At 36.4% G+C, this 25,586-nt stretch overlaps 1 protein-coding gene across 8 annotated transcripts in view; it reads left to right on the top strand.

Annotated features, from left to right (window-relative positions):
* The window catches only part of LOC126827520 (dystroglycan 1), a 108,924-nt gene extending 86,203 nt beyond the window's left edge, over positions 1–22,721 (top strand). For 7 of the 8 annotated variants that reach the window (XM_050556947.2, XM_050556950.2, XM_050556949.2 and 4 more), the window contains 2 exons: positions 12,463–12,891; positions 15,658–22,721. In XM_050556947.2, the coding sequence (XP_050412904.1) occupies positions 12,628–12,891; positions 15,658–17,940 (2,547 nt within the window). In that variant the 5' untranslated portion in view covers positions 12,463–12,627 and the 3' untranslated portion in view covers positions 17,941–22,721. Of the gene's footprint in view, positions 1–4,601; positions 4,623–12,462; positions 12,892–15,657 lie in introns of those variants that run through there. The other variant, XM_050556955.2, reaches the window with a different exon arrangement.
* Positions 22,722–25,586: the final 2,865 nt, after the last annotated feature.

The raw sequence follows: 25,586 nt of genomic DNA on the forward strand, positions 1-25,586 counted from the left end.
TTGAAGCAAATTTTTTATAGATTAATTAATTTGAATATGTTTTTAGTACAAATATATCATCAAATCACACAGGAAGATCTCTTTAATTACCTAACTTTGTATAAATGAATATATCCGCCCTCTCACCCCATATCCATCGTAGTACTTATCATCCACTAAAACATCTTCCGTATTTAAAAAAAACAATAAAGAACCTATACTTTGTATGAAGAATCTAACTTTGTATTAATGAATATATCCGCCCTTATCCTATACCCATCGTAGTACTTATCATCCACTAAAACATCTGCATTTAAAAAAACTCAAAATAATAGAACACTTGAAAATAGATTATAATTATACTTTAGATTATAATTGTTTAGAGAAATAAAAAGAGAATTACAACCATGATCCACCCAAACTAAAGTTATAATTACTTGGTGCTTCCTGATTTTAATACACATAAAAATCTTTAACAAAATCATTTTATTCGTATCTTCCGTATATACACTTGAATGTATCCCTGTATCCTCATTACCTATATGGGTGTGGGGTGGAGGGTGTTCGGCTGATCCATGCTGCTAGACTGCAATATGTGATACCAATGCCTTTATCCGGCTCTATGGTGGGTTGGATGGCTTGATGGTTAGTTTGTGTTGTATTATGTCATTGGGTCAACGGGTGCGGTTTCGATTCCCCGCTTGTATGTGACAAGGAGTAGGATCGCCCGTTCAACTTCATGGGATTTCTCCGGGTCCTCCAGTTTCCTCCCACTGATAAAGACCAATACGTGCAAGTTAATTATTAAAATAAAATTGAACCATATGTTAGTCCTGTCTTGTGGCACAGGGAGTATGGGGCTGGCACGCTAACTAGGAGGTTCTGGGTTTGATCTCAGTGTTAGCTGAAGCTCAGGATATTTTATCATGGTTTTCCCTTGTCAAGGCTGCTGAACCGGTGTGTCTGACAAGAAATTGGGTCTAGTTGTTTAAATGGGATAAAAACCAAGGTCCAGTCTGATTAAAATACAGATCTATATTTCGTTTCTTATTTTTATAATTCGATGGCGTCTACTACGTGAAGATCTGACTGGTTTTAGTGGGAGGTTGCGTCAGGGGTCATACGAACGGCTTTTGACCTTGTGACATAAGACATTTGATGAACCAATCAGCGTTGATGTTTCTAGTGGGTTATATGGTTATATAACAACTCTTCCAGATCCTAGTGTAGTAAATACAAGTAAAACGAAATTTTGAACTATAAAAAACCAAACGAAATAGGATCTGTGTTTTAATCAGATTGACCAAGGTCCTATACACTCGTAGGCATGTGAATATAAAATATGTCTAAATAATAATTTATGTAACATTTGAAGCCAAAAGACAGACCTGCAGTAGACAGATTTAGCTCTAAGTTAATGCATATTTTATGGTTGCCATTAACAAGCATTTTAATACGTTTTTGATTGTTTTAAACTGAACGATATTTTGTCCCATTTTCTAACAGTCTATTGAAACAAACAACTTATTGTTCTTCACATTATCATCTTATGGGAAATGTGAAATAAGTTCTTGTGATTTCTTATCCTTTAAATACAAATGGCTTATTATTAATTTTCACTTAGCCATGGAAACGCTGAACGATATCACACTAGTTTCATTGTTTCCATGACAACATAGTTACACAACATCTATAGCAAATTAAATTTTAATGGCATGAAACAGAATTTTAATTAAATTTGAAAACATACATAAAGAAATAAACCATAATTAACCCTAGAAGTAGATCACATGTTTAAAGGGCTACCACTTTAAACTAGCGGCCTTATACGAGAAAAGTTAAACAGTATTATTTTAAGGATGTAGCTTGTTCATTGGCCGGGGATCACGTGGCTAAGTGGGTAAGACGCTGGCTCGCTAGCCTGGAGGTCGGGTGTTCGATCCCTCATTGGCCGAGAAAGTTCATCACGATTTTCCGGCGTGGTTTCCCCTTGTCAGTGATGCAGGACGGAGGGCCTGACAAGGACAGCTGTCTAGTTGTTCGGATGGGACGAAAAACCGAGGTCCCGTGTACACATTGACGTGCACGTAAAAGATCCCTTGGCAGTTGGAATTCGATATAAGAGTAGGCCGTAGCGCCGCTGCCCGGGCAAAATTTTTAAACAAAGATTTGATATTAAACGAATGTGAAAGAATTTAGTGCTAGATATACAAGATTAAATAATACCTGGGTTACAGTGATAGGACCCCAGAAAAACAGTGCATAAGTTTCTTATTACATTCTAGTCAGGAAAAGAGGGTGTTGGATAGCCGAATGGTTAGCATATGCACGCTGTATCATAAGGTCTGTCATTGAGTCAACCTCGTGGGTTTTCTCCGGGTCCTCTGGATTCCACCCACTGCTAAAGACCCCTATGCGCAAGTGAATTATTGAAATAAAAGTGAACCAGGTCTATGTGTTAGTGCCAAAATGACCTAGTTTGTGTCGAGTGGATGTTAAATTATTATTATTATTGTTCGATTTATATAGCGCTTCATTACACGTGAAGTGTTTCTAAGCGCATCCCATTTCTCTCTCTATCTCTCTCCTCTAATCGAGAAAAATAACTGTTAAACTGAATTGTGACTTGCTTGTAATCCGATTTCTTATTCTTATGAACTTTTATGCATAAATATGGCCGCATAGAAACTAACATAAACTTCAAATGTCAAGAACTCATATTGGAATTGTGACTGATTTCAACAAATTTTTGGAAAAGATTTTAGGATCGGTTACCAGTTTGTTCTAACACTCTATGGTATAAACTTACCAGAAGTAATTTTTAAGTGCGTTAAAAAATGTTTATCTTGTTTTAGCACAAATATTTGGTGGAAAGATGGGTTTTCAATGTTTTAAAAACCTGTGAACCTTCTATTAAAAACCAGTGAACCTTCCATTTACACAGCTGTGTCATGGAAGATCATTCCAGATGTGCTGTGTTTTTTTTTAGAAAGGGGCGACAAAAACTAGATCATTATTTCAGAACTAACATATAATTTTATTTCAAAAAATCATTGGTGCGTAGGGGTCTTTAGCAGTGGGAGTAAACTGAAGCACCCAGAGAAAAGGCACAGAGTTAGGCAGGCAACCCCACAAGCTTTGGGTTGAAACTACGTCACTTGTGTAAAGGGCACGCATTATATCACTCCCCTCTACTTTTTAGAGGATAATTGACTACCAGAGATGACCTTTTAAAAGACTCCTCACCATTTTTCAGAGGGGTTGGATGGCCGCATGGTTAGTCACCTGGCATGGTTTCGATTCCCACTACTATAGAGCCCTACGGGCAAGCTAATTATTGAAATAAAATTGAACCATGTGTTAGTCCCGAAATGACCTAGTTTATGTCAAGTGGATTTTAAAACACATTTCTCTTTCTCTCCCCTCACTATTTCTCAGCTTACTTGTTGGGATGGGGGTGGTGGGGGGGGGGGGCATATGAAATACCAGATCATCTAAGTCATATTTTCATATCTTACGGTTTATAAATAGAAATATTCTCATTACATGTATCTTGTTACACCTCCCACTAAACCAAATAATCAGAGTAAAAAACATCTGGATGTGATATTTGGTTGTAGGTTGGTTGGGTTATTTCATAGTACTATCTCCTCACGATTTCCCTTTCATCTTTCAACCAGACAAAAACAACCCTTAAACAATATTTCTCATATTGGCTTAATGGTCCTTCAAACTACGACTAAACTAAAATTGGATATTTGCGTGCTTTTGGACATCTTTAAACAGGCAAGGGTCAAAGCTGCCTGAATTGTTATCTAAATTATTAATTTGTCATTAATTAACTTATCCAGACTATAATCAACTGCTGATGCCATAGTTAGCCTGCAATATTTAGTGGATTTGAATACATTTTGTGATGGATAATTTAACGTAAAAATGGATAATTGAGACTTTTTTTGTTATCATAATAATATGTCAATGACGACTGAGACTAGCCTAAAATTGAATGGATTGTATAATGTAAAGCAATTTGACTGAAATTTTCAGCATATTTTGTTTCCATTATAGTAGTTTTGGGGATCAGAAACTTAAATGAAACTAACCAAAAATTGTGTTTTTTTATGCGACTTGCCTATGGCTATAAGCAAGCAGAAACCCAAAAGATTTCTAACAACAAGCTTAACGAAATTGTAGTTTTGGGGATGTTAACATTGATCAGAAACTTAAATGGAACTAACAAAAATTTATTTTTACTGCAATTTGCCTATGGCTGTCAGCAAGTAGAAACCACATACATTATATATGTATTGGCCTATGGGCAAAATGATTTTATAGAATCAGTCTGACTTCATCCCTTTCATCTGTTCACCACTAATCAGATTCTATAGAATGGCAGGCATTTAACCCATAATTCCCTGCGCAGGTTACCATGACAAATCGTTCTCTTTTCTTTTTATTGCTGGTAAAACAACTGCTAACGGACGTCATGCCTGATACGCGTTGGATGTGAGAAACGCTTAAGATGCCAAAATTGTTCCACCCTCTATTGTAGACTGTTTATTGTTTCTAAAGGTTAGAGAGTTTCTAGAGTAATCATTATAGAGATGTGAATCAGGGGAGTAATGATTGTTTTATTATCTAAGGTAAAAATCTGCGCCAAACATGTATTTGTACTCACAAATCTTGTAGAGAAGAAAACCAGAAAACATTATGTTCCATGTGATTTAAGTAGGCTTTCATGTTTTATCACAGATTTGCAGGAATTTAAAGTATCGGTACCGTAATTCTACCAGGATTTGTTGCTTTTTAAGCCAAGCTCTCTGTGTATGTGTAGAGCATGGGGTTTTATTTTCAGTTCATACAGTGAGTATTCATGAGTAAGTAAGAAATTAAGACTAACTGAGCTTCATGATGGATTAAAATCATCTTCCTGAAATCATTGATGTAGCGGACAGGGTTTCATTTTCAGTTCATACACTGAGTACTGTGTAAGTAGGGAATTAAGACATATTGAGCTTCATGACGGATTAAAATCATCTTCCTGAAAATACAAATCTACAGTTCTTTAGTAGCGTTGATGCTTAGAGAGACAGTGAATAAAAGATGTACTGGTATTTGTAAAAGTTGATTAGTTGTATCAGGAATCATTGGAATGGACCATTGTTGAGTGTAATTACACAGTTCAAGATACAGGTTTTATTAGTATTTACATCGAATACCCATATTACTTTTCGAATATGCTAAGTAACTGTGTCTGACAGCCTGAATTTGTGCATTATTACCAGGTGCTAACGAATTGACAAGACACCAGAGGAACTGTGCATTATTTCCAGTCTTTATTTCAATACTGTAGTAGGAGGGCCTGAGAAGAACAGCTGCCTAGTCGTTCAGATGGGACAAAAAACTGAGGTCCTGTGTACACATTGGCGTGCACATAAAAGATCCCTTGGCAGGTGGAATTACATATAAGAGTAGGCCATAGCGCTGCTGTCCAGGCAAAATTTACACTGTATGGCGTATGCCCGTCTTTATTAGCCCAATTGGAGAAGAACATTAGAACGTTAAGCCCCTATGACCTATGCCTGTCCAACCTCGTGGGTTTTCTCCGGGTCCTCCGGTTTCCGCCCACTGCTAAAGACTTCTACTTGCAAGAGAATTATTGAAATAAAAAATTAAACCATATGTTAGTCCCGAAATGACCTAGTTTGTGTCGAGTGGACGTTAAACCCCATTTCTCTCTCTCTCTCCCTATGACATATGCCGTCTTCATTAACCCAGTTGGAGCATAACAGTAGGACGTTAAACCCCCTTTTCATTTGAATGCTGTAGTAGATTGTACATATATCCAGAAAGTATGGTATATATATTGTACTGGTTAATATTGTGTAGTAAAAGTATTTTTAGACCTGTATATATAGATAGAGGAATATTCTAGTTATGTTGAGTGAGTGTGTTATCAGTAAAATAAGACTGCTGTATTACATGTGCTGTCAGATTCCATGCCGCTGTGTATTATTGATTTCATCTTACTTAAACCTGCTATATATATACCAGTACAGATATATGTATGTATTAAAGAGACATTATTCAAGAGCTAAATCTGCCTATTGCAGGTCTTTCTTTAGACCTGAAATGTTATCTAAATTATTAATTAAACATTTATTAATATGACAAGACCATGATCAACTCTAGATGCCATTGGATGCTCAAGATTTTAATAGTTCAGTCATTTAATAATTTGATTTTCATTTGAGGCCTATAAATGTTGGATACATTTACGATAAATATATTAGCATGAAACATGACAATATGATTTTTACAAGTTTCTTCGATATTAGAACTATTGCAACAACAATGATATAAATTCCACCAATGACATAATTTCGACCAGATCTAGACGGTAAATGGTTCACTGTGCAAGAGATATAGTCCTTACCATAATATTAAATAAAAACATAAACCAAAACTAAAATAAAAGTATGGATAATATATATAGAGAGAGAAATGGGGTTTAACGTCCACTCGACACAAACTTGGTCATTTCGGGACTACCGTATGGTTCTATTTTATTTCAATAATTCACTTGCGCTTAGGGTTTTTTAGTAGTGGGAGGAAACCGAAGGACTCTACTCCTTGTCACGTACAACCAGGGAATCGAAACCACACCAGTTGACTCATTGACAGACCTTATGATACAGCATGCACATGCTAACCATTCGTCAACCCAATATAGACATAGAACTGTATTGTAAAGTTCATATACTTATAGTCATCTATAATTATCACTGCATATACACTCCTAATTTACATATCATTTACATATCATTAACATTGAATTAGTATTAGGATGAATACTATATAACTTACTCTTGGCATAATTTATATTGATAGCACTACACACATTGAATCTGCCTAAGTCTGGTTCCCAGATATCATTAATATAAAGTTGTATCCAACATGATTATACATGATTATAGGAATGGTTCACAACTTACAATAATTGCTACTGATTAACTACAATATTACACATGAGTAGTAGACCACTTCTCATCTGCGCAACACACATACTAAACGTACGCTGTCGTCTACAATTAGTTCAACTTGAGAACAGACACTTAGCTAGTTGACTGACAGTTTAAGTCCTAAATCAACGATTTTTTAGTCGAAAACACTCTGCTTTCATTTAATAAAATTGAAAAGGTTTGATTAGTCTTTTTGTGTATAACAGATATGAACCGGAGTAAGACCGCATTACAAAACAGTGTACTAATTCATGGATATGGCAGCCATTTAGAGCAGAGATATAGTCTCGAAGTAGAAAGTTCTCTTTGCAAAATGCGCTAGACATTAACTCTACCAAAGTTACGTTCCAAATATTTTTCAGAATTCGACTTTTTTTTAATAAAAAGAAACAGTAAGAAAATTTATCATTGTTAGTTTTGAGTTCTACAAATCAATCAATTGAAATTAAATATTTAAAATTAAATATGAATGGGTGAAACATTTATACATCTCTGACTTAAAAAGATAAAAAAAAAATAGCGTTAAAGAAATGAAAAGATAAAAAAGTGTTAAAAGTTGATCTTCTAGGTCTACTTGTATCTTTAGGGCAGGTAAAGTCGTTACAGGGAATATATTGTAAATTGCATATTTTATTTTAAAGTTTATTGATGACGCCCGATTGATCACTCAAGTCTGTCAGGTGTGTGGAGGTAACATCTATCAAAAGTCGTCTGCCATGCTAACAACATTCAATTATGATCAGAATTGAGCTTCCAAATTATCCATTCGTCCCGAAATGACCTAGTTTGTGTGAAGTGGACCTTAATCTCTCTCTCTCCCTCCCTCCAAATTATCAATTTGATGTATTTGCGTTAGACTCTCTCTCTCTCTCTCTCTTTCTCCAAATTATCCATTTGATGTATTTGCGTTAGACTCTCTCTCTCTCTCTCTCTCTCTCTCCAAATTATCCATTTGATGTATTTGCATTAAACTAGCTAGTATGGTGATTTTTGAACTTCAGTAAGATCTATGATGGGTTTAACTTATCGGCCTGTCTTCATTATCACGGTTCATTCGTGCAGGCAGAAAAGTATGATGTTAAAACCCATTTCATTTAACTTATCTGTTCTTTGTCACATGAGGAAATGTTAAAAATTGATTATGTTGGGTGTAGTTGATTGATTATACCTGTCTTGTGAGAAGAGGATAATTGTCACAGTGGAGCACTACAACCATATCCTCCAGGATCTGTCTTTGGGTGTAGTAGATTGATTATAACTGTTAAAAGATTTGAAGCTACTCATGGAAATTTGTTAGTGTAGATTGATTGTATCTGGGTATATTTGACACCTGCGTTGATTGATCACTGGAACACAATCTTTGATATAAAGTCACATTACCTGAGGGTGAAACCCTGTTTTATGAGACCTCAGGGTATCGTGGAGAAACCCTGGTTTATGAGACCTCAGTGTTTCTTGAGGAAACCCTGTTTTGTGGGACCAGTGTTTTTCGAGGAAACCCTGTTTTGTGAGACTTCAGGGTATCTCGAGGGAACCCTGTTTTTGTGAGACCTCAGTGTTTCTCAAGGAAATACTGTTTTGTGGGACCAGTGTTTTTCGAGGGAACCCTGTTTTTGTGAGACCTCAGTGTTTCTCAAGGAAATACTGTTTTGTGAGACCGTTATGTTTCTTGAGGAAACCCTGTTTTATGAGACCTCAGTGTGTCTTGGGGAAACCCTGTTTAGGGACCTCAGGATGTCTTGGGGGAAACCCTGTTTTATGAGACCTCAGGATGTCCTGTTGATGGGTCTCTTTTTAATCTGATTGATTACCAAGTGTAGCACTTTAATGGAGGGTCATGTAATAAGAGCATCGGCAACATTACTAAGTGTAGCACTTTAATGGAGGGTCATCGGCAACATTAACAATTAGTCTTAATTATTTGTTTTATTGTTGAATAATTAAACCTAATTGATTTAAATCCCTGCCATCCAATGGTCTAGAGAGTTGATTATGGGCTTCTCATGTGAATAAATGTCTAAATAATAGTTCATACGATTAGAAACCCAAATAAAAACTTTGCAAATGGCAAATTTAGCTCTTACATAATGCATCTTTAAGCTGTAAAAAAATTTAGATAATATTTGAAAAAATACAAACGTCGATTATTGCGACGATTATTGCGTTTATATTATTAGATGTGATATGAAATAAAACAGACCGTCTAATTTAAAGATAATGACGTTAATATATATATCAGCAAGTATAGTGAAGATGCCTACAGGCGCAGTTTGACTAGACTCTCGATATTTTTTTTTATTTGAAAATATGTTTATGCAATGTGATGAGTCATTTGATGGATTTGAAACAAGGTATGTGTTTTAGTAATTCTGGAGAAATCCAAGCGTGTAATGGATTAAGCTTATGGTTATGAAAGAGTTTAAAGAATTTTTACAAATTATAAGTTTTTTGTGTCTAGTGTGATTGAATTGACGGAAGTTTTTGAAAGCAGAAAAGTATGATTTGTAATAGGTGAACGAACATTGTGTTTTATTAGGTAGGGTGTTCTTTTTATCTCTTTTGGAAAATTTCATACCACTTATACTCATAACATCTCTTATAACGTAGCGTGGAAGTAAGGCACTAGTCACAGACATCTTCAGGAACAAACTCGGGATTTGTCAGGCACTGCATAATTTCATCCGAATGACTGTCAATTTGGAAGGAACAGATTTATCTTTTTTTCTGTGTTTCTATTGTAAAGAGATAAGTGTTCAACACAAAGTTAAAACTGATAGGTACAACAGTCCTTTGCGTTTATGAAATCGTGCGGGAGCAAAAAGCTCCTGTTATAAACTCTTATCATTATATTGCAAGAGCCAAATTGTAATTATGCTTTAGTCTTGTTTAATATTCTCTTATGGATGATACTGCCTTACATGCATGTAGTTTTAAAATAAACAAAAACTGAAAGTAGTTTATTAATCTCAATATTTAGGAGAGCGATTCAGCTAATTTGCAAGAGTCTTTAATGACTCCTGTGAAAAAAAGCAGAGAGGAGCCGGAGCAAAAGTGCACTTTAATAAACGTGAAGAAGGACTTGGTACAGTTAAAAATATTAATTCCAGTTTGACAAGTTGAATATTAAATGGTTATGATATTATGGACAGGTTGACAAGTTGTATATTACATGGTTATGATATTATGGACCGGTTGATTTATATTTGAAGGAGTTAGTGCATAATGAGCTTATTGATTTATTTCTTTTAATTGGATTATATAAGAGGTGAACTATTGTACTTGAGCCATACTTGTCTGTTAAGGATCTGTTAAAAGGGAGTGGTGCTCGTTAACATATTTTATTTGTGGGCAACAGGTATCACTATGAATCTTTGTTATGTAAATGCTTGTTATAAAAATTACCTGTTGGATCTCTGAACACTGTTATGAGGAAATTATCCCTGTTAAAATAATTACCTGTAGGATCTATGAACGTTGTTGTCTAGTGCTGCTTGTTATTAACAGAATTTATGTATGGAATGAGTGAGTGGTGCTTGTTAACTGATTCTATCAAGGTGTGTTTGAACAGTGTTATATAATGAGTGAGAAATGCTCGTTAGAAAGATTTCACACCTGTAATTAAGATGATGTAAGCCAACCTTTACCTGCTTGTCAACACGTACTCACATTAACCTTTTAAAACCAGATTTATTTTAAACTTCCTCAGTTTGATTAAACAGATCATAATGAAGAATTTAGTTTTAAACATTTAATATAGAAATGAAATAGTTGGTAAGTTTGATGATGCTTAAGGCCTACTCCAACAGGCTTTAAAGTAGCTAAGTTTCTAACTCAATATCATCTAAAGTCTTTCACATTGAAAACACAAATTATTTGTCTATTTAAATCAACATTGATGTTGTGATCTTACCGGGAAAATATGGACTTCTGATATCTAATATTTAAGACAAAATAAACATTTTACTATTGGTATACGAATTGTGTACCATAATGTGTTTCAGCGCCATTTGTAACAAGGGACTTAAAGAACGAGTCTAGACATATTCCACAAGTCATGTCAAATGGTGACGCCATATTCTTATCTGCAGAGCATGTGCAGTAAATACAATTGGCTGGAATAAACAGACGCTAGAGATTGCCATTCTATTCAGATTTCTGGTGTATTTCGCCGAACATAACTGATTTGAAATTGGAGTAAAAACGGAAACGATTGAATGTAAATCAGTTTATATACATTCATATTACATTATTATATACGTTGCGACCCATTTTGTGTCAATTTCTAGCTCCCAAATATTAGTGATGAATTTTTTATGTCTTAAACTATGCATTTCTCAAAGCTTACTATATACACAAATTGCTTATTTGGTATTTAATTAAGATAACAAGTTCAAAATGTCAACAGAAGAATCAATGGGATTATATAGTGGCTCATAAAAAGATTTTAGCGAAAATCCTAGGTGGCGCTGTTTACTATATCCTATACATCTTCTGCAGTAAAAAAGATTCCTTGGCAGTTGGAATTCCACAAGTACTTGGGAAGACTGCTGTCCAAAAAGAAAGAAATGCACTAAGAACATAATATGCCCCTCTTCACTATAGCCTGTGAATGTTTAAGTCTATTTCATAAAACTATCCTCTGGAATGGTCGCTACCTCGCATGATTTCAAAAGTGCAAATTGACTTGGATTTTAATTAGGCCTGACAAGGACAGCTGTCTAGTCCTTCGAATGAGACGAAAAACTGAGTTCCTGTGTATACATTGGAATGCACGTAAAAGATCCCTTGGCAGTTGGAATTCGATATAAGAGTAGGCGATAATGCCGCTGCCTGGGCAAAATTTCCCTCATAGCACACTGTATGGCGTATGCCCGTCTTCATTAGCCCAGGTTAGGAGCAGAACAGTAGGACGTTAAACCCCATTTCATTTCATTTTGGATTTTAATTATGGTTTTAGTGACAATTCTTTGTGTATTGTTATGTCTCGGTTTTGTTATTCCGTTCTCCTGTTTTGTGTAATAAAAGCTGTGAATAGCGTAGAAGAGAATTATAGATGGTAGTGTGAACCTGTGAAGACGAAAAAATCATAATTATGGCACTATATTGGGCACTAATCGATTCCGTTACAAAAACTAAATGGAAACTTTGTTCATTTCGAACTTTTGGTATTCAATTGAATTAATCAATAATGGAGTGGGTAAGAAGTTGCGAAATGTCTGAAAGTTTTTTGGGATGGAGAGGAATGTTGCAATAAACCAACCTGATCTTTGGACCGAAAGTAGATTAGGCAGTATGAGTGGATCAGCATTTAGTGAAGCGTACTGTCTACAAGTAATTTGTTGCTAATGTCTTTTTATTCAACCATCGATTGATTCCGACGTCAAAATGTCTTCTTGTTCATGATTTACCTATTAGTAACAATCGTTTATTGATTTTTTTTATTTATTTTTTTTCATTTCAGAATTCGGCTTATAGAATTTAGGATGTATACAAGCAGTGTTTAAACAGGAGTAGTCAACAAGTAATGGACTAACATTCCAGTGAATTATTTCATTCATTCCATCGAGCATCATACCAGGTTTCTACAAAACAGACGCCTTGGTAACCCCGCCAAAAAAAAGACAAAATGGTCGCCACTCAGGAAAAGTGTCGTTTGTGCAATTTATTTAAACCAATTATAGGATTTTTAGTGTTGTTATTCGTTTGTCCAGGATATTCGCTTGGCAACGATAATTTACTCAAAATAGTGGATGTAGCTGTGAATTCTGGGAAATTAACAGGCGATGTTTCGTTAATGTGGGGAATACCTGATGCAACAGCATATGTTGGACACTTTTTTAACTATACCATACCCAGTGATGCATTTAAAGGCCAATCTCTACAATATAAGGTAGGTTGCCAGGCAATTTCATCTCTGTTTTACATCTAGAAATGAGGGATTCCATAATTGGTAGATATGTAGCTCCCTCCTAGCCAAACGATACTTGCCTCTACAGCCCGGGGGATTGGTTGGCCGAATTGTTAGTGTGTGAACGCTGCATCATAAGGTTTGTCATTAAGTCAACTGGCCTTGTTTCTATTCCCTGGTTGTACATGACAGGGAGTCGAGTCGCCTGCCCAACCTCGTGGGTTTTCTTAAGGGTCCTCTGATTTCTTCCCTCTGCTAAAGACCCCGACACGCAAGCGAATTATTGAAATAAAATTAAACCATATGTTAGTCCCGAAATGACCTAGTTTGTGTTGAGTGGACGTTAAACCCCATTTCTCTCTGAATTTTTGGCAGAACTTGAGTTTATCTCTAGACCCCTGTACTCAACTAATAGTTGAATTAAAATTTTAAATGAATAAAAAACATGTAGGCATGTGGAGGTTCACCATGGCCATGTGACCGTGATATTTCATCCCAAATCAGATAAACATCTGCTTGCACACAGAATGCCAGACATCGGCTAATAACAGGAATGTTATGAAAGTTATTAAAATGATTTGGATAAAATCATGGCAAATGGGCGTGATATAATGGATGTGTAATTCCACTCATTTCTTTAAAACAACGAGAAGAATAAACAAACTATCTGCCGTGACATGGTGTCATGGTTCCACCCAATTTAGTTTTAAATGCATGTCAGCGAAATTTGACTCCTAGCAAATTTAAAATACGAATTACTAAATTTAAAGTGGGTTTCTGTAGAATTTTTTAGCAAGAAATTTAAAATACGAATTACTGATTTAAAATGGGTTTCTGTAGAATTTTTTAACAAGAAATGAAATGAAATGAAATGGGGTTTAATGCCCTTCATGTCTGCTGCAATCGAAGTAATGAAAATCGGTTTACTCCATACAGTGGGGGGGTTGGATGGTCGAATGGGTTAATGTGTTGGGGAGACATGGTGGCTCAATGAGTAAGATGTTTGCTCACTAACCTGGAGGTCCCATGTTCCATCCCTGAGTTGGCCAAGAAAGATCATTGGGATTTTCCAGCATGGATTCTCTGTGTCAGTGGTGCAAGATTGAGGGCCTGGCAAGGGACAATGTATAGTCGTTCGAATGGCATGAAAAACTGAGGTCCTATGTACACATTGGCGTGCACGTAGAAGATGCCTTGGCAGTTTGAGTTCGACATAACAGTAGCACAGCTGTCCGGGCAAAATTCCCCTCGTAACCCACAGTATGGCGTATGTCTTCATTAGCCCAGTGGGAGCAGAAAATTTGGACATTAAATTTCATTTCAGCACGTTAGATCACAAGCTCTGTCATTGAGTCAATTGGCGTGGTTTCGATTCCCTGGTCACCTGTCCAACTTTGTGGGTTTTTTCCTGTTCCTCCCACTGCCAGGGTTAGGGTTAGACTGCTACACGCAAGTGAATTATTGAAATAAAATTGAACCCCGAAATAACCTAATTTGCGTCAAGTGGATGTTTAACCCGGTTTCTCTCTCTTCATACATACGGTCTGTCTCTGAGTCAACTGGCGGGGTTTCGATTCCCGGGTTGTATGTGACAAGGAGTAGGGTCGCCTGTCCAACCTAGTGGGTTTTCTCCAGGTCCTCCTACTGCTAAAGACCCCTATGCGCAAGCGAATTAGTGAAATAAAATTGAACCATGTGTTAGTCCCAAAATGACCTAGTTTAATTAGTGAAATTTTAATTGAACCATATGTTAGTCCCGAAATGACCTAGTTTGTGTCGAGTGAACGTTAAACCTCATTTCTCTCTCTCTCTCTTTTCATACCGAGTGATATTTTGCTCTGACATGGTTCTTTAAATAATAGAATGAGGCAATATAAATATAAACCTGAGCTGTATATGTGAGGGTAATTTTATTCCCCAGCTGTGAACAACTTAAAGTGTTTTAATATAATCCCAGTTTCAATGGGGAAAGTCTAGCGGAAACAAGTCAGACGGTTCGACAGTAAAAATAAGAATCAACCACCTTCTTCATTCTGATATATATCAAATTATCAGCTAGCCATCGACCCTTAATTCATTGTCTTCAGATGGTATTATGTACATGTATATAAATAATTAAAATATCAGCCAAACAGATATAAAATAATATATACAATAGATTATAAAAAATGCATGGTCAAATGGATTGCGTTTCGACCCCAAGCTTGCACATGACAATAAGAAGTGACGTCGGCCCAACCTCAAGGGTTTTTTCTGGGTCCTTCACCAGCTAAAGACCCTTTTATTGTTGTTAGTCTAAAAAATATTGGGGGCTTGGCGGGTTGAATGGTCAAAGAGTGCATGTTCTATCATAAGGTCTGTCATTGAGTCAACTGTCGTGGTTTCGATTCACTGGTTGTATGGGACAAGAAGTAGAATCACCTGTCCAACCTCGTGGGTTGTCTACGGGTCCTCTGGTTTCCTCCCACGACGCGCAAGCAAATTATTGAAATAAAATTGAACATTAGTTAGTCCCGAAATGACCTAGTTTGTGTTGCTTGGACGTCAACCCCCATCTCTCTCTATCTCTCTCTCTCGCTCTCTCACTCAAAAATATCTACTGTGTAAACAAGGCTTGATGAAAACAATGTGGACTCCTTACATAGCTGACATACATTTGAAATCTTTTTTTTTTTTATCTCTGCACGAAATAAAACACTCAACCCATATTTACCTAATTAAATTCGTTTTTTCTTTTGTATTTTTCAGATAACAGAGGCTGGTAAAGATGTTCTTCCTTCATGGTTAACCTTTGACCCAAAGAAACAATTATTACAGGGTGTACCCTTGCCGTCTGAAATTGGACAACACTACATCGAGGTGGTTGCTACCGATAAAAATAACGCACAAGCTAAAGATATTTTCTCCATTGAGGTACAAGGTGAACGAATGAGCCAGCCATCTACAACCTTGACCTTTCAACGAGAAGGCCCGCAAACAGTACGATGTAAGCGAGAACAGTCGGAAACAGTAGTAACCATTATGTTGGATTCAAATTTGGATAAATTATCTGCTCACGAAAGATTAAATGTAATGAACCGATTTTCTGGTTACTTAAATTTGGCAGAAGAAATGTTAAAAATGGTTCCTGTCGCAGGGAAATCTCTTAATGATGCTTCTGCTCTTGTTGCCGGTCCAGGAAACACAAATGATCCCAAGGAACCTGGTGCTTTTGTGTCATGGAGAGTTGGCTGCGGAAAGGTTGAAGCTGATCACATGCCCATTCTTCAACAAATTGAAACTGAAGCTCAAAGTGGAAAGCTAGCTGAAGCTCTAAAACACCCGATTGTTGGATGGCATGTAACTAACAGTCGTTTCCAGGAACACAAACGACGCAAGAGAGCCATCAGAGCTACACCTCTTGCAACCGTAGGAGTCCAACCAACCATCCCTGTACCACCACCAAAAGAAACCATCATCATGACGAAACCTGGTGATGACATGACACGACCAGTATTAAGTATGGCTTCACCTACTTTCAGCATCCAACCAACAGAGACCACCCCCATGATGAAAACAACTTCTCCAGATGGTAAACCAACAAAACCAATTCCTGTCAAACCAACAGAAGGTCTCCAGCCATCCATACCAGTTCCAGAACCAACTGACATGGACAAGACGGTTCCTCTTCCCGAGGAAACTATCCACATCCATCCAACGAAGACTGATACACATGGAAAACCCACGGATCGACCAGCAGTTCCTGGATGCATTACTGACCAACCACCAGAGGTCAGCTCACCTCTCGGACGTCTTGAATTTAAAGCTGGAGAATTTACCAAGTTTAAAATCCCTGCCGATACCTTTTATGATTGTGAAGTTGGAAACACACGCGACTTGAAATTGGACATGCTGATCAACCATACAGTTCAAATACCCAGTGGTTATTGGCTTTCATTTGAAAGGAAGAAGCAGGTGATTAAAGCCTTCCCATCACTTAGCGACCAAGGCGTTCATAAATTCACCCTTTTGGCTAGAAAAGGATCAGGAAGTCTTCTTGTGACCCATTCCTTCAAGATCAAAGTTACGGGAGGTAAAGCTAAAGAACTCGAAAAAATTAATCATGAAATGAGCATTACTTTAGATATGGACTATGATGAATTCATGTCAAATGTTGACAATAGGATCGAATTTGTTAATAAGTTATCCAAATTGTTTGGTGATAAGAATGCTGATTCCATACAATTAACGAAACTAGAACGCGGTTCTGTTGTCATCAGTTGGACCAACACGTCGATGAGTGGTTCAGATTGTCCTGTAGATGACCTGAAAGCCATGGCAGATAAATTGATGAACGAAGATGGCACTATAAAAGAGGAGGCAGCCCGTGCTCTGAGACCTTACAAACTAACCCAAGCAGGATTAGCCCCTCAAGGAGCGTGTGAAAGAGTGGATGCATTCCCTAGAAGGTCATCGCCTATTGGAGAACCAGCTCCAGATCAAACTGATGCTCCTAAACCTACTGGTGGTGATGCTGAAGATACAACCAAACCAGCTGACGATACAAGCTCTGAAAATGTTCTTACAGGAAGTGCCAAAACAGGGGACGATATCTGGATCACCACTGTCGTACCTGCTGTTGTTATTGTCGCCATTTTGTTAATTGCGCTCCTTGTTGCTTGTATCCTCTACAGAAAGAAACGAAAGGGTAAGATGTCCCTGGAGGACAAACACACATTTGTCAATAAAGGAGTTCCAGTTATATTACCTGATGAATTGGAAGAAAACGAAAAACAGAGTGAATCCTGTAAACCCTTAATAATGCCAGAAGAGAAACCACCAATTACCTCCCCTGAATATCGTGCCGGGTCTAGTGAAGCATCAACGCCACCTGCCAATCATCGTAATGTTATGGCTGACGATCAATATAACATGGAAGTTCTATCGCCTCTTTATCAACCTCCACCCCCAGTCCAATCCTCCGGTGGCAATCGACAGCCACGCCCATACGTGCAGCCATCTTACAAACCCACTACCTACGTTCCCCCGTAAGATGTCCTCCACCTCACCGCAGTAAATAGTGCATTAAAATAAATTGAACTGTTGACCTTTTATGAAACTATGCAAAGGTGTTTTTCATACTGTGGCGATATGCGAAACGCTTTTCTTCTTTTTTTGTCATCGCCGTGTCTGCAAAGAACACAATCTATTCATCATAAGTTATTAATGCATGTAAATTGCCTTATTTGGTAGTCATGTGAAAGTTTCTTTTCTAACCTTGTGGGTCGCGTGACAGTATCTACTTTCAGTTTCGACAAGGAATCCATATTTTAAAATCATTGTGTTTTGGATTTTACATTGTGATATATTTAACGTATACGGTACAGCATTGATGAAAAATTACGATATTAGCTTCTATTTGATTGGATGAACTCAGGTGACTTGCATAATACTCAGCCAATGAGAGTGTTGCAGGAAATCATTTAGGAAAAAGAAAAACTTTACAAATAATTTAACTTTTAGAGACTATTTGGTTAAAGGAACGTGATTGCCAAGGAGAAGTAAAAACAGGTACTGAAGGTGTGGGCATTGTTCGAGTTTATCTCAAATGTGTAAGATTTTATATAGGGGAGATAACTCCAATAAGTATAAAAAAAAAAGAAAAAGAAGAGAGGATGAAGTAATATGAAAAAGGATTTTGCTTAGGACTAAAACAAAGCATGTGGCATTATTGTGCTTGAGTTCGAAGTAAAGAAATTGTAAAAGGGGAGATTACTCCAGATTTCAATTTTAATATAAATGTTTCACTTTGTTTATGTAAAAATCATTTAGAGTAGAATTCCCTAATTTAAATACCATTACATTTTCTGTATATCCCAGTCTATTTTTATAATCTAAACTTGTTAATATATTTTACACGTAACACTTTATAACACTTGTTCTTTCTGTTCACAAGATATTGTTGAGACTAACATCTTACCTTTCATAAGCCACCTGAGATATTATTTATAGAAGGAATGTTATGATTGGTTGACAGAATGTGTTGTCTGTTTCTATTGGATGCTGGAGTTGTTTGAAATTGATCGGCCATTCAAGGAATTGTCAAAATATTTAAAACTCTAATTTTTATGAGTTTTGAAATTTCTTTAAAAGGAGCTAGACCTTTTTGATTTAGGTTCAAATAAAATTAATGTGCCCAGTCTGATTAAAATACAGATCTATATTTCGTTTTGTGTTTTATACTTTCGATAGCCTACACTACATGGAGATGTGACCAGTTGTAGTGGGAGGTCGAGTCAGACGTCATACGAGTGGCTTTTGACCCTATGACGTTAGACATTTGATTAAACAATCAGCATTGATGTTTCGAGTGGGTTACCCACAGTTCCGTGCAACTCACGCCAAAAACTTGCCGTTTCATTGGCTGATCCCTCACATCAACCAGAAAGCGGGTTACATAACTCTTCCAGATCCCAGTGTAGTGAAGACAAGCAAAACAAAATTTTGAACTATAAAAAAACGAAACGAAATAGGATCTGTGTTCTAATCAGATTGCTATTGAATTGGGCTCAAGATAAGAGTGATGTGTTGTTAAATATTGGGGCAAGCTCCATTCAATTAAATTTATCTTTCAAACGATTAGGGTGCTTTTTGGCTTTATCGACAAAATCAATGCCTTTACCTAGAAACGTAAAAAACAAAGCAATATCTAAAATCCAATGAAATAAACAATTTTTTTTGGACCTGAATCAAGAGGTGGTAGCCATTTTAAGTAATTGTAAAAAAAAAATTTTGTGCGTATAGTTTACATATGGTGCAGAGTATGATTAATTGTATATATTTAACTATAATTATTATTATTATTTTAATTATATCTTTGTCCGTATATATATATATATCCACCGTCTTATATCTCTCATGGTAGTTGATCATAGACTAGAACATGTAGGTCTTTATAGGGGTAGAAAGGGATGAACTAGATAATGTAAAGGGAATATGCTGAAAATTTCAGTCAAATTGCTCCACTCTGAACCGAGATATGAATGATTGAAATTTAGGCCTAGCCTCGATCATCATTACTAAAGTCGGTATTTTTGCATTTAATCATCAATTTGTGTTGAGCAGCAGATCGGATTCAAATCCAGTGAAAATCGAACACATAAAAGGCATCGAGAGTTGATTAATAATTTATATAACATTTAAGGCTTAAAGATGGACCTACAATAAGCAGATTTAACTCTTGCATAATGTATGTTTAATTACAATGTACATTTATGTTGACCTTGTTCGTATCGCATTAATTTTATAGTATTCCCCCTGTAAAATGTGTCGATCTATTTCCTTTCCCCCCGTCATTGTCATTCTCGATTCTCCAATCCCCTTATTATTTTCATTGGACTACTAGTCACTAGTCAAATAAAACAATCATATTCCTCATGTTTCACCATTTAAAAAGGCGGCCATATTCATCATAAACTTCATAATCGTCTACTTGGGGTGTTGGATATTTTGAAAAGCGCTTTTTGTTAATATTGTAGTAGTACGTGTAGGCAAACTGTTAGAAATCCACTGATTTTCGCATCTGTCCCTCGCATTTATTTTCATTTTGGGGGAACAGGCCCGAGTTCACAAAACATTCTCAGACTAAGTTAAGAATGTACTCAACTTTCAATCACTGTTTATGTGAAATATCTTTGATCCAGAAACACAAAACTTTGCACATAGTTTCTTATTGATGTTTTTGATACATTAAAACAGCAAAAGTTTTATAAAGGGCTATATTTTAGTTAATATAAGGCGAACAATTTTGAGTAAATTCTTAACTTAAGTCTGAGAATGCTTTGTGAAGTCGGGACCTGATGTTTTTAATGCTTAGTAAATGTAGAGACAATTAATCAGGCGTTTTGGAGGTGAATTTTTTTTTATTGGAACCATACATCAACTATATGGAGAGCAATTTTTGCCTCTAATAAGGCGTTTAGGAGGTACCATACATCAGTTATATGGAGAGCATTTTTTGCCTCTAACGATGAGCTACTGGATAAAAAAGTGCTGTTTGAGGTGTTTCAATACTTAATTTTATCTCCAAAACGACGACATATTGATGCTTAATAAGGATAATAAGCTTATAAATAGTTTTAATTATTTTTGATGCTTTTAATTTTATTATTAAGATAAAAAAAAATCTTATTTTAATTCTGTTTGCTATGTTCAACTTAAAGGACAATGTTGGTTGGTCCACTGATTTTTATACGCCCACATTGAAATGTGGTCGTATATTGTTACATATGTGATTGGACACATTGGTTACGGTTCTTTATTCAGTCGGAAACCAATTTCCAGAATATTTTGGAATTGGTGTCTCTTTAACCATTTCTATTACATTTGTAAAAATCAGTGAACCTCAACGTTGTCCTTTAAGTAGTAGTGACCATCTTGTAAAAAAATTAAGTCAATATCAGAGTACTGGTGGGCAAAAACAGCTTTTACAAGTGTAAAAAACTGTGCTTGAACTCAAACATGGAAAAATCATGAAATTTATTGAATATATGACGCGATTTGTCATTTTGTAAAAATTTGCAATTATAGAAGTAATAATTCATTTGATATTTATTTATTTTCCATCTGTTATCCCTGAAAAAAAAAAGGGTCAATTTAGGGGCGATAACTTTTCTGATCGTAATTTTGTAATCAATTACAATGTGAAGATTTGATATAAAAAAAAAATACAAAAAGTTTGTTAAAAATCTTGGAAGCCGATTTAAAAGTATTTTGTATCTGACCCCTAAGTAACCCCTTCCTGTATATTAATGACCACACCTTTGTTTACGAGGGGTTTATGATATTGACATTTTGTATTGTATATATATGCATTGTAAAATAAACAACTAAATAGAATGTTTAACTTTAATTTATGTATAACAAAAAAAATGCAACTTGTTGATTGTTGACCTGTTGCCAGAAAAATCCTAACTATTATGTATTTTAAGTAGACAAGCAACCCCTATAACGACTCCTAGGTAGTGTTAAACAAATTTATTGGTAGACGTTTTGGACTGGGTTGTCCTTCTTCATTAAGCTTTAATGAAGAAAGACAACCCAGTGTATCGCTGAGATCCCAGTTTAGATGTCCTCTGGCTACTAGTCTCCAGCCATTTCAGACCTACTTTACCAGAGTTGTCGTCTTCTACTGCTCATATTATGTATTTTTAGGTCAGTTTTGAGGGGTCATTGGGAATTCTGGAATTAATTTACATAACCACTTGTGGTATCTAAATCAGTGAGTGGGAATGTCTGACCTCCACAACTGGCCTGTATATACACTAGGACGTCTTTTATTTATATCCTAACAATTTTCTTCGAATCGCAGAGGATTTATTAATAGTGTGTTGGTTAGGTTTATCAGTCACTTTATCTCCCTTTTAAAACTTTAGTCCACATGTAATTTTTCAGTTTTAGACGCATTTATGATTTTCACTGAAAACGAAAGCAGATTTTGAATTTTGCAGCCATCTGCTTATGTGTCAAGGATATTCAGAAAGTTAAGAATTTTCTGGAAACTGGCATGAAATTTCCTTAGTCAAAATCTGAATTTCATTGTTTTTAGAAAACCAGGTAAATCTGGAATTAAGTTCTGTTTTTTTTGGGTCTGGATTATCCTATCTACATGTATGTATTATATATTATACAGTAGTCCAGATTTTTTAGTTATTTGTGCTATATTTCTGTTGAATGCCTTAATGTGAGCCAATGAGAATTGTTGTTATATATGTTTGTGTGTATATTATATCTGGTAGTTATCTTGTAATAAAACATCTGATTTAATCTCTAAATTATCGCTGTCGCTTTTTTTTCATACCCCTTGCAGAGTTTTGTTGATTAGACATAATCCCACTCAAACACTGCTGTAACAAAAGCATATTTCTGTTCCAAATTATGACTGGTCAATAGTCTGATTAACAACCAATACCTAACTACTTAACAGTATCATTCGGGTTTAAACAGAGGCCCAGATATGTTTACATAACGTTATGTCATGACTCATGAAATTTATTACACTCAATTAACCAGTGCATAGCAGAATATTGCAGAAAAACTAATTCCGTGACAAACGAGGCTACAATGTAAACAATACTGCTTGGAGACGAACCACAATTTTGCAGTTTTTAAGACCCCAGATTAAACAAGGGCTGTCATGTTGCTGTACTTGGGATAGATTTGATTGAAGGGAAGAATAGACCCACTCCCCTCAAAAGCTCAAGTATCAGAAGTCAAATCCAGCAATGGCCAGAGAGGGATTTTTCGGGCCATTACTTCAGGAATATGTTGTTTTTTTATACTCACATTAAAATGTGGCCTTATGTTGTTGTTGCCCGTTTTCGATTAATGTGAAATTGATTACGTGCATGGAGCAAAGGATCCTGTTGATTTTCAATGATTTCTGATAATTATAGTCAAGAGTTATGCCCCTTTATAATGAGGAATGGGCATGGGGTTGCGTGCATATCTGCTGCTTGAGGTTTCCCTGCTCCATATTTAGTTTCTGAGCGTTATTTGCAGTGAAATATTTCAACCCAAAATAATATTGTAAAAATATAATTACAACCCATTTATGTCTCTATTCCTTAGGAACCACTGTGGCCATTCGATCTCTTAAAAGGAGTTCTGGCAGTTTGATCCAAGTGTGGGGGGTTGGATGGCCGAATCGTTAGCATGTGCACACTGTGTCACATGGCCTGTCATTGAGTCAACTGGCGGGGTTTCGATTCCCCGGTTGGACGTGACAAGGAGTAGAGTCGCCTGTCCAACCTTGTGGGTTTTCTCCGGGTCCTCCCACTGTTAAAGACCCCTACGGGCAAGCAAATTAAAAACCACATGAAATGAACTTAAAAACCACATGTTAGTCCCGAAATGACCTAGTCTGTGTCAAGTGGACGTTAAACTCCATTTCTCTCTCTCTCGTGGCTGTTCTCCTGTTAAGTACCACTGCTAATTATTGAAATAAACATGTTGTATCATAATTATGTTAGTTCCACAATGAACTAGCTAGCATTGAGTGGATGATAAACCCCATTCTTCTCTCGCACGGTTAATATTATGCACAAGAAGTGTCAATATGCTTAAAGGGAAATAACTCTTGCATTCATTCTGTCAGACAACTATTAAGAGTCATTCCACGAGAAAACCATGCAGAAGGTGGGAAGGTGGGGGTCGGCAGATCGAGTTCATCTCGGGGGGGATTTTATGGACTCATCAAGACTACTTCACAGCCAGGAGGGCCGATCTCAAAATTTCACCGATATTGAGAAAGAGCCTCTGGGTGATTTTTGGCCAATTTTGCCATTTTTCAGGTCATTTTTGGTCAATTTTCAGCCACATATTGTAGCGAGTCTAGGGTTGGATGGAAATGGTGGTGATTGGTGATGTTAGTGGGACTCTTCCTGTGCCCCATTGTGAAGACCATGAAGTCGCATCTATTATCTGGGAGTAATGATCAGCAAAATTGTAACATATGGCGACTGAAACCAAAAATATACACCTGCGAGAATTAGCTCTATTTTCTATGATGCGGGGGTAGGTCAAAATATCGAAATGGTTTTATGCACAGCTCGACACACTCTATCGATATAAAAAATAAAATCTCTGTCACCTCTCTTCAATCAATGCGAAATAATCAGTCGAAGTTGGTGAATTTTCCCAATTGTAATCTCTCATTCTCTGTGAAATGGCCAACTACTTTCATTCAGGGTAAGCCAGCTCTCTCCGTTTCTTCACCAAATCATTCGCCCGCGAGCACTGGTAGCAGCTTGAAAATTCACCAACTTCGACTGATTATTTCGCATTGATTGAAGAGAGGTGGCAGAGATTTTATTTCTTATATCGATAGAGGGAGTCGAGCTGTGCACAAAACCATTTCGATATTTTGACCTACCCCCGCATCATAGAAAATAAAGCTTATCTTCACAGGTGTATATTTTCTGTTTTATTCACCATATCTTACAATTTTGCTGATCATTGCTCCCAGAGAATAGATGCGACTTCATGGTCTTCACACTGGGGCACAGGAAGACCCCCACTAACATCACCAATCACCACCATTTTCATCCAAACCCTAGACTCGCCACAATAGGTGGCTGAAAATTGACCCAAAATGACCTGAAAAATGGCAAAATTGGCCAAAAATCACCCAGAGGCTCTTTCTCAATAACGGTGAAATTTTGAAATCGGCCCTTCTGGCTGTGAAGTAGTCAGTGGGAGTCCATAAAATCCCCCGGAGATGAACTCGATCTGCCGACCCCCCATCTTCCCGATTCTGCACGATTTTCTCATGGAATGACTCTTAATATTTTATAATTTGTAACGAAAATATATTCAAATCAGCCATACAAAAACGAGCTTTAGTCTTAGCACAATATTATCTGTACAATATGTGCAGCTGGAAAAATTGTAGGAAATGCTGTTCTATGTCCTACTGCTTTCACTGAAACCCGGGTATCATTTAATCTTGTGTTTTTAACTAATTTTTTTCACATTCATTTAATATCAAATCTTTGTTTAAAAATTCGTAAAAATCACCCAAAATCATCTAATTTGTACTTATGTCCAATTTAAAGCTGACTGATTAATTTAAAAGTATTTAATTTCATTATACATCAATAATCAATTGGGTTGTTTATTTCTTAACAGTGATCGAGAAA

Source organism: Patella vulgata, chromosome 7 (genome assembly GCF_932274485.2).
Source record: "Patella vulgata chromosome 7, xgPatVulg1.2, whole genome shotgun sequence".
Classification (NCBI taxonomy): domain Eukaryota; kingdom Metazoa; phylum Mollusca; class Gastropoda; family Patellidae; genus Patella; species Patella vulgata.